Source organism: Acanthopagrus latus, chromosome 18 (genome assembly GCF_904848185.1).
Source record: "Acanthopagrus latus isolate v.2019 chromosome 18, fAcaLat1.1, whole genome shotgun sequence".
Taxonomy (NCBI): domain Eukaryota; kingdom Metazoa; phylum Chordata; class Actinopteri; order Spariformes; family Sparidae; genus Acanthopagrus; species Acanthopagrus latus.
Window position 1 is genome coordinate 13412514 of NC_051056.1, and position 10433 is coordinate 13422946.

Below are 10433 nucleotides of genomic sequence, written 5' to 3' on the forward strand. Positions count from 1 at the left end.
TTAATGTACACATGTTCAGATTAAACATAATGAGTCAGATGATAACTCACAATTCTGAGGACAGATTGTTTTTGTTCAGCGTTTACAGTTTTTGTCGGTTTTATTTTCCACCATGTGGCTGAAGGTTTCAGAGCCAAACCTCTACGTAACTCCCTCAGGAGTCGGTATTTGCTTACAGCGGTCTGTTTGGTCTGAGTAAACTGTGGCAACCCGCTCAGACGCTGCATGTGTGCAGCATCTGACCAATTTATCATGGTACAGAAAGTGCCTTTAGACCACGTGACACATTTCACTGTCGGCAGTGACGAATGTTGAGGAAAAACAAAATGACGGGGAGTCTAACTGGGTTATTACCAGACTGACCCAGTTTCCCTGCACGCCACTGGACTTGTTACGGTGTGTCAGTGAATGCCGTGCCCTGCTCTTTAATTTCCATGCTCACTGCTTCAGAGAACCTCTAAATCCTTTTTTTTTCACCTCATTGACTTACAAAGGAGTTTTCAGCCCGTGAGAGCAGCAAAGCGATTGTTTCTTTTGACCCTAAACAAAGAGCTTTCTGTTTGAATAATCGTTTCCAACTCAAGTTTTTGCCAAACCCTTTTTGCAATTGTGGCGTTGATCTCCTACTGCGAATCTCATATCTCTCTGCTGTGGACTCCTTTATGCAAAGACTAAAACTATGCTGGCTTGGATGAGTAAATCATGAAGGAAATTACTAAAATGTGGTGAAAGAAGCAGAGTGATTCCTTACATCTGTCGCTGTATGACTCCTTTTCTTAGGGTTAGAAAAATTGTTCTTATGTTTGTGTTCGAACAAACTGAGCTAGGTTCGAGTTCACAGTTGCTACAGAATGAGGTTTGTATTCAATCCCTCATCGACCATTTTGTCCTGAGAAGCTTGTGTAAGTGTGGCCTCGGGCAAGATTATTGAGAAGGGTAATGACGATGAACTCAGTGGCTGCTGTCATGAACAGCTGCACTGCCGTAACAGCAGACAGCATTTACAGATGTAATTAGAGTAAAAGTTGTGGAAACATAAATGAGAGTGAGGAGGGGGATTAACATGAGTACGACACGTTGTAAAGGGAGCAGTGGACTAATTAGGAATAGAAACTGCCTTTTCGCGCCAAGAGGAAGGTGCTGCAACATTGAAAGGACTGTGTCTTTTATTTTCATTGTCTTGTCTCTTTTAAACCTTTTCTATTTTAGCCTGCTTCCTATTTCTTAACTTGTTTAAATGTTTGTTTCTTGACGTCTTCCCACTTATTTTTGCTTTATTTTAAATGCACTTTTAAATGTCTTTTTTATGTCATTCTTATCTTTATTTATCTTTATTTATTCATAAACAAACTAAACAAAACAAAAACACCAAAATGGCTTTGACCTTAAAGGACAACACATTTTTAAACTGTTTGATTATATGTGACGGACCCTGCCACCTTTCTAGCTTCAGACAGTGTTCTGGGCCCTTATATTCCTTAGAGAACAGCTTGTTTGTTCAGTTATGGGAACAATAAATATTTCTGAGTTTGTATTATTACCTCATCAATCAATCAAAATATCAAAATTCTGAGTTTAAATTTCTTCTCCAGAACTACATAGAGGCCCTTTCAGTTCAAAACAGATTAAAATAAACTAGTTCATGTTCATAGTCGACTATTTTGAATTAGTCAGTCCTCAAGTTCATGCTCTTTTATTCCATATTCTGCTATGTTAATATAGTACTATAAGGCATTTCCAATAAGATCTGGTCCGGTTTCTGATTAATTACATTTTACAATGTAAACTAATGCATCACCGCCCAACCTCATCGCCCGGCATCAACAGTATCACACAGTATAATAAAACATGTTATACAGGACACTACAGACTGTGACTCAGTTTTCTTGTTGTTTGGAAGGATACCGTCATGCCAACGAGGGCTCCGTTGCAATGCGATCATTATCCAGCCTGGAAGTGCACAGGTTTTTTTTTTTTTTTTTGAGAAGTTATAAAATACATCCATTCTGATTGAATTAACAGTAAATGTCTTCTGTGATCGGATACAGTTATTGTTGTTGTTGTTAGCCATCCACTGGCAATCCAATGCTTCATTGGCTTGAGTCTGTCGACCAATCAGAGGCTGTATTAATTCTGGCATCAACTGGATCAATACAAGGCAGAGTTTAAGAACCCACACTTTTTTATTACAGCTTACTAAAAACACACGTAAGTCTTCTCTTTGAGTCGTTTTGAGACAGACATTGACTCTGACATGCAGTGATGGCTGAACAAAGGAGGTGCTCTGTTATTTTACAGCTGCAAATGAAGAGGTTGAGAAGTGTGCTGTGTGTATGAGGCTGTTCACGACTGTAGCGACACCACAAACTTGTTTATACACATTAAAAAACATGAGAAACAGAACTCAGAGCTGAAGCAGAGAGCAAAGGAGGGGAAGGACAAGGAGGAGGAGGAGGAAGAGGAGGGAGATGCCTCTCAACATCTTAAACCTGGCTGAATAAAATAACCTATTTCCGTACCTGTGAAAGGTATATTGAGCTTAAAGTTCTTCAAGTCTCTCCTGCAACCCCAAATGAGAATGGGGAGAAAGATGGTGGTGTGAGGAAACATGCCTTCAAAAATTGTCCTGTGTTTTAATGATAAAAATGATCAGTATCAGTATCTGTGACATTGACCTGATTACTCTGTATCAGATGGAAAATCAGATTTTGTGGTGTTGGCCACATCCACCGCAGGCTTCATTAAAAGCAACAGGCTCATTAGCTTGAAACAAATGATTTAATGTCACCTTTCACTGAAAATATGAGCACGTTTGATGTGCACAATACTGTTTTGTTTTCCATTTGCACACCATCGCATAAAAGCAATAATAAAAGCAAGAAAAACAAGTCTATTTTAAAACGTAATAATTCAGAATCAATTTTTAAAGGCACACTTTCTTCTTTTTTTTTAATTTGTCCAGAGAAAATCTGAAGCTTTTATAAACGCCAGAAGGCCTTCGATGATTTTGAGAAGTGATGCGTTGATAACATTTTAAAAGGGGCCTTTGACTCCGTGTGCGTCACTGAACAGACAAAAATACACCGGTGCAAAATATTGGCGATGGTTGGCGCAACGATGAACTCTATAAGCGCAGGGTGGGCGATCTGAGTTAACGGCAGGGTGTCGGTGTGTTTGGAGAAGTGTTGCCTATTGTTAATACGCAATGGAGAGATGATTGACGGATGTCTGAATAATGACCTGACATAGTTCAACCCCAGTGGCTTGTCAGGCTCCAGACTGCTGTTAACCCGTCTGTGAGCTGATCGCCTGCATCACTCCCCTCCAACCTGAACCCAGGAGTGGCCGTAACCCATCGGCTGGCATTTAACCTTGCACCCTGGAGGTAAAGAGAGTTCAGTCTGCATGTGGCCTTTGATGTCGTGTGTATGCGCGCAGACACACATGAACATGCGCTCATTAGAAACAGCAGTGCTCAGCTCGTGTCCCTCAGAATTTTACGCTCTTTAGAGGTATGTTTGAAATGGCAACCTGAGGTATCAGTGTGCAGGAGTCATGTGATGTGACGTCAGTGAAGTGCAGATAACAGGGGTCATGTTTCCCCGCTTAACTAACCTCTGATGGCTTTATGTCTAAATACGAAAGAGACCAGACAACTGATCGCTTGTTGGATTTTGTCCTGTGTCCACACATGAACCAAGTTTCAGGCCTGGCTGCGCCGACTGCTTACTGCTTCTCTCCAACAACAAGATGCAGGCAGCCAAGCTATTTGGTGAGTCAAGTCTGGTGGCACCAAATATCAGGTTTGTAGTAGTGCTTCACAGCAGGCCACCCATGAACTGTGACGAGCATGAAGAAATGGCTGTTACCACAATTTTCCACTGTCTTTCCTTTTTCCTTTAAGGTGAGAACTGTTTCTATGATGGAGTAGCAACAGATGGGAATGAGATTCACCGGTCACTGGAGACTTGAATGGAGCTCATGGTTTGAGAATTTCTTGTCAATGTTTTTATATTAACAGAAGGTGACCGTCAATGTGAAAGCAGCAGAGAACTATATGAAGGTGAAGCACGTGAGGATTAGCCACCTGTCGAATTCATGTTGAAATAAAACAGGGGGAACCATATCATCAAACCAACCACGACCGCTGCATACTGTAGCCGCCATTAGCCAGTTAACTCAGTTAGCTGTGCGGCTAGCCGTCCAGAACCAGGAAAGCGTTGGTGCCAGCACAGTAGTTTTAGGACGGGCTCGGTCTAGCTGGTTAGCACGCTAGCTTCGATTCTAGCTAGGGTTTTTTTTTATGTTTTCAACAAAACTTCTCACATGGTCCACCTTTAAAAAACTTAGCTGGTTTGGCATCTTTCAGCTGATGTCTTTGGGTTTATGGTCCACTTTGGGTTTCAATCTCACTGTTCTTATTAATATCATTTTCATTTGCCATTAGCAGTAAGCGCTTTAAGCTCGTGTGACACTACCTGCCCCGCAGCAAACAGCAGGCTGACACTGTTGGTGATCAACTGGTGAACATGGTGAGGATTTAGCCACCAGGGAGACATTTAATTTCCATCAGACACTGTTGGAGACCAAAACAGAACCTAAAGAAGACCGGATGTTGTACTTACAGTTGCTGGGGTGCTAGAAATGTGACGAGGGATTGCTAATGCTGCTCTGTCTCTCCCACATGTGTGCTATATCAACATAACTTTACGAAGTAACAAAATACTCTACTACTACTTGATGTATTGCTTTAACGGGGCATTCATGTCATAATCAATTTATTCAGTCGTGGGAAATGGTACACAACCAATAACATACCAGTTGTGTCATGTCTTCTTTGGCTCTGAGGGTTCTTTGTCAAGTCTAAGACAAGCCAAGTGACCTCAGCCTGGCTTTAGAGATACAAGATTTCAACAGAAAACTGGCTGTTATAAATCAGTTTTACTCAATCAAGTAGCACCGAGGGAAATGTAGGATCAAAGGTCTTAAGGGTGTGATCGGTACTAGGAGACATCTCTGCATCAGTTTGGACCACTCCTTTTATATCTGTCTTTTTGTGAGTCCCTCAACTTTATTGAAGTACAAAACTGAATAACTGGCAAGTCCATTAATGTTTCATGACCGCACCAGGACAATTTGACCTACAAATTGATATAGACATTCTACTGCCTGTTAATTGCCTTTCAAGGTATTTGTCATTGTGTGTGTTGCACAGAACTTAAGTCAGCAAGTATAGGCTATAGGATGGCTTTAAAAGTGTGAGTTTTAAGAACTGGCCAGAGTTTGAAGGTAACGCCAAGCTATGCTCAGAGACTGAAGGATGCAAGTCAGCGGTATACGGTACGGATTGTTACTCTGGGACGAGAAGATATGGCAGGAGGGGACAGGAGAGGTGTGAAGTGGTAAAGAACCAGCCTTTCATCAAATATATAGAAACATCATACTGACATACACAACTGGCTCCTTTGTAAACTAATACTAATGTTCAGGTACAATGGTTGAGATATCTTAGTTGTTGTGGGGATTGTGCTATTCATGTTTACTTGCAAACTTGATAGGAACTTAAATTCAGATGGTGTACAGGTGTTTTTTTTCTCTCTTTAGTATGAAAATAGATGTAAAAATTTCTATGCGAGATTATTTTGCTTAACTGTGGCATTTTGTGAACTCTTGGCCCGTAAACATCTCCCACCTAAAACTTCGGGGGCCGTGGGACTATCGGCTCTTGCCGGTACTAAATGTTAATACGAGACAGCGGACAGCTGATAAGCTTGCTAACTTAGGCATGTCTTGAACACAACACTCAGACATCTTTGACGTTTCACGAACACAGTTTATGGTTCACATCTGTCGATAACATTCGTCAATTTTAGGATGATCTAAAGTAAAAAGGCTAGTAGTGTCTTTAAAAATGTCACAGAAAGTCCTACAAGGAAAGCTTTCCTGAAAAGCTCCTCCAACTGCTTCTGAACTCACATTGCAAGCATGTTGTAAAGTCTGCTCTCCCTGAAGACAAACAACTATTATTCTTCATCAAAAACGAATCAAAGGTCAAATCACTCGGGACTTTCCTTACTTCCTGTATAGCGAGTATCTCTGCCATGATGTACGCTAACACTGCAACCACAGAGACCCCTCTCTAAGATGGACCTGCTTTGCAGACTGAACAAACATCTTTTTGTGCGGTGGCAGGAGGCAGCCGATCATGTGCTCGATATAATCTGTTTATGAAGTGGTAATACAGAGGTCTTCTATGTCCCAATCAGCAGAGCCAGCCTTGGCAGTCGGGCCTCTCAGTTATGTTTTGTGTTTCTGATTAACAGGGATGCTAAATTTACGTCTGCATGTGGCTTTATAGAAGGATGAGGGCATGCTCTTAGCCCTATCCAGAAATAATTCAGAGCCTCACTTAATAAGATTATGCGCTATACAGACATGATTTATACAATGTGGCACATAGTCAGTTTGTACTGTAGAAATGTATCACAGGTCCTCACGAAGTGCTGCTCTCCAAACCAAAAAACAGCAGCTTGTTGTTTTCATGGAGAGACATCAGCGAAAATGAATCGTGTTGCCTGTCTTCACAGGACTACAACAATGTGTGTGCTGGTGTGACACCCAGTGGATAGTGTGTGTAAGTCAACATGACTGTTTTGTTTTTTTAAAAAACTGTGAGCAATATAAAAAAAACAAACTCCAGTGGAGCATATGATTTATTAATGCAGTTCTCATACATAACATCAAATATGGTTTGCTTACAATGTAAATACTGTACAGCAGCATATTGTCACACAAGACATCTACTAGTTTGGAATTTTACAGGGAATACAAGTACATACATAACAAATTACATCTGAAGTGTTAAAGCTACTGTGAGTGATATTTAAAAAAAAAAATTTGATTAAGCATTAGAGAAAATACATTTTCTGATATCCCTGCCCATTTTTGTCCAGTCAGGACACTGATCCTCCTGTTTGTTATGTCTGGTGATTACCGTCCCGCATTAATGCGGTGAAGTAAAGATAAGGGAGGGGATTGCTGACTGCAGATCCAGACAGGAAGTCAGCTAAAATGACAACAGCTATTACAGCAGTTTTAATCAGTGGGCTGCAGAGATGCTGCTCAGCCCCGACTGATCTCCTCTTTTTACGGTCATATCGTCTAACTCTCCACAAAAAAAGCTCAATCCCAAATCTCAAAATGATGTTTTGAAACTCAAAACAGATTACTGTGCTGAAATTGCTTAGGAAAAATCTTTAGGAAGGAGCTAATATTCATTGTTATTTACAGGAAAAAAGGTAGATAAAACATAATAAAAAAACAACCAACTGCACACAAGCAACAAATAGGAATCCAAACTGAGAACAAATTATTTCACGAAGGTGAGTAAATCATAATAACTCATCACACAACACACCACTTGAGAAAAATAGTTACAAGAGCATCACGATAAATAAAACAAATAGAACTGTCCATTACAACAACATTCCCACAAACAGTGATAGATTTGTGCAGCCCTTCATGAAAAACAGTCGTATGCAGGCTGTTCGATATGACAATCATCAAATACCTATTAAAACTTAATCTATAATACATTCATACATTGATATAGTGCATATTTATGTATTTATTTCAAATACCATAGTTGGAGTAAATATTGGTGACTGTCATTTTAATACGGCAGAACAACATCACTGAGTTATCAAACAATATGCACTATGTAGATGATAAATACCAATTTCTTTTGGAAAAACATCTTCCTGAGATTGTTTGTTTAAATACTCTGTTGATGAATAAGTCAGCCCTCATTTGTTTACATTTAATCTTTTTGCAATTCTTATGTTTCCTTCAACTCACGCACCTTCAGTGCCAACCCAAGCTCTTTAAATGTACTCTAAGCTGCTTGTTTGATAGTGTAAATTAACTGGTCTTGGGCTGGTGGTTCTCTTCCGGCGCCGGGCCTGTTACGGCCCTCATCCTGGAGGTACGCTGCTTTCTGCTGCTCATTGACTGGCGCAGGGAGGACAAGCGATTGCGGAAACCCTCTCCGGAGAAAAAGTAAAGCAGTGGATCGAAGCACGAATTGGCAGCAGCCAGGCACAGAGTCACTACCACAGACTTCTGCATGGCAATGACCTCTGAGCAGGTGGTGTCAGTCCGGGACAGGAAGTTCAGGTGGATGGTGCGCTGCACGTGGTATGGCATGAAGCTGATTAGGAAGGTCAGCAGGACGATAACAATCATCCGGATGGCTTTGGTGCCTGTGTCTTTTTGGCGACGGGCTGCTTGGGTGCGGGACAACAGGGCACGGACTATACCGGCGTAGCAGATCAGAATGACCAGAAAAGGCAGGATGAAGAAGAGCACCAGAGACACCATGTTTAGCGTGAGGAGTTTCTGAATACGTTTATCACTTGGAGGCTCAAAGCACTTGGTTTTATTTGTGTTGGAGTCAAAATGCTGGCCAGTCATCAGGAAGGGTGAGGAGGAGAGACAGATGAACACCCAGATACCCACACACACCAGGCGAGCGCGTTTCTCCGTCACCAGCCGCATGTTCTGCACAGGGAAGACAATGGCCAAGAAGCGCGTGACGGACATGGCAGCCATGAAGTAAATACTGCAGTAGAGGTTTACATAGAGGGCATAGGAGCTGATGCGGCACAGGAAATCCCCCTGGCGCCACTCGCCCTTTCTGACATAGTAGAGGACTCGCAGTGGCAGTGTCATGACACACAGCAGATCGGACACGGCCAGGTTCAGCATGTAGACATGGAAGGGCGAGCTCTCGCGGTAAGTTTTGATCAACACCATCAGGGCTAAGCCATTCCCAAACAGGCCCAAAACAGTGATGAGGGAGTAGGATGTGGAGTAGACCTGGTTTCGGAAGTCATCGATGGACGGACAGAGAGTAGAGTTGCTCATTACAGCATCCGTCTCGTTCATTTCCTCTATTTGTAGGCACACCTGTAGATGCTGAGAGAGAAAAGACACAAGGACGTGAGCCGGCAGGTCGACCGAAACTCATCTCTTCGAGAAAAACCCCAATGACTGAGATAGTCTTTATTTTCTGCTGCTGCTGCTGCAGAATCAAGAGGAGACTGGCTAAGACAAAGAAGAAGATAAGCTTTTTAGACTTGTATCACGCATGTTTGGTTCTTTTTTGGTAGCGAAAGAACGAGAACAAGGATGTCAATGAGTCATTTCTGCTTCTGCTGTAATTGACTCTGCAAATCCCCTTGTCCTCAAGGAGACCAAAGCATCCTGATGCTGAACTGTTTATTTCATATTTGCACATCAGGCTGTATTTAAAGGGACACCTTGTTGTTTTGGACAGGAAGTTCAAACTCATAATTTTAATATTTACAATATTAATGAGATAATAATAGTCACTCAACTCAGACATATTTATTTTTCAATAACTGAATAAACAAGCTGTTCACAGTGGAAAATAAGATCTCCAGAACAATGTTCAACAACAAAGCTAGAAAGGTGGCAGGGTCCGCCACATAGAAACAAACTGTGTTGTCCTTTAAGATCAGTGTCAAAAAATGCCAAAAAAAGATCTATCTTTTCTGGTGAAAGTGTCCAGCACAGTGCACTCTAAGTTACTTGCATACTTTCTACATTAACAGCTTAAATTGAAAATCCAACCACAATTTATAAAAGCTTTTTCTCCTTCTGATTAATAATATAAAAGACATCTGGTTCAATTCACTTTACAGTAAACTTGTTTATCTGTAGCTCTAATGCGCTCTTTATATATACTGTAGTTTTTGTGCTGAGTAACATAACGGAACTGTTTAAAATAATTTGTTCATTGATTCATTTATTTATTCAAGCAGGATTCTCAAAAGAACGTCTGATGCACAAACTGAGAGCATATACAGTAAAATTCTCTAAGCACCAACATGATGCAATTTGATTTGATCTTAATCTGTCAGTTACTTCCCCTCAAACAAAAATGAAAACATCCCTCGTCTTCATTTAGTAAGCAGCAGCATAGTAAATATTAAGACTTCAAAAAGTTCTCCTTACCACTGAATTCCTGTTTTGGTGCCAGAGGTTTGCAGCCACTAATCCTGTTGATCTTTCTCCACTGAGCTCATGTGCACAACAGTAGCGCAGCTCCAGTGTGAGTTTCCTCCGCCTCTCTGTCTCATCTGCCAGATGTCGCAGCAATGGTGGGAGGACGCTGCAGCAGGTGGCTGCCTCCTCACAACCTCAGCAGGACCGATATCTCTCTGCAAGACATGTTGACATCAGTAACACATTCATGGTAAATGAGGGTAACAAAAAAACAAAAACAAAAAACAAAACAGCTGAATCGTCATAAAAAGCTGTACTCTTGTTATACAGTTGCTGGATTTCATTCATCGTAAAGGTGCAATGTTATATATAATGTGATATATATGAAGCACCTCCACACATGT

The 10433-nt window shown here is 41.2% G+C and overlaps 1 protein-coding gene across 1 annotated transcript; it reads right to left on the reverse strand.

Annotated features, from left to right (window-relative positions):
- Positions 1-6703: 6703 nt before the first annotated feature.
- On the reverse strand, positions 6704-10145 carry cysltr1 (cysteinyl leukotriene receptor 1). Its single transcript, XM_037076114.1, has 2 exons — positions 10039-10145; positions 6704-8976 (listed from the first exon to the last, which is right to left on the reverse strand). The coding sequence occupies exon 2, from the start codon at positions 8944-8946 to the stop codon at positions 7921-7923; it is 1026 nt and encodes a 341-aa protein (XP_036932009.1). The 5' UTR covers positions 8947-8976; positions 10039-10145; the 3' UTR covers positions 6704-7920.
- Positions 10146-10433: the final 288 nt, after the last annotated feature.

Excerpts from the sequence above, each read along its gene's own strand:
- cysltr1 (XM_037076114.1), bottom strand. The coding sequence starts at position 8,946 with ATGAACGAGACGGATGCTGTAATGAGCAACTCTACTCTCTGTCCGTCC.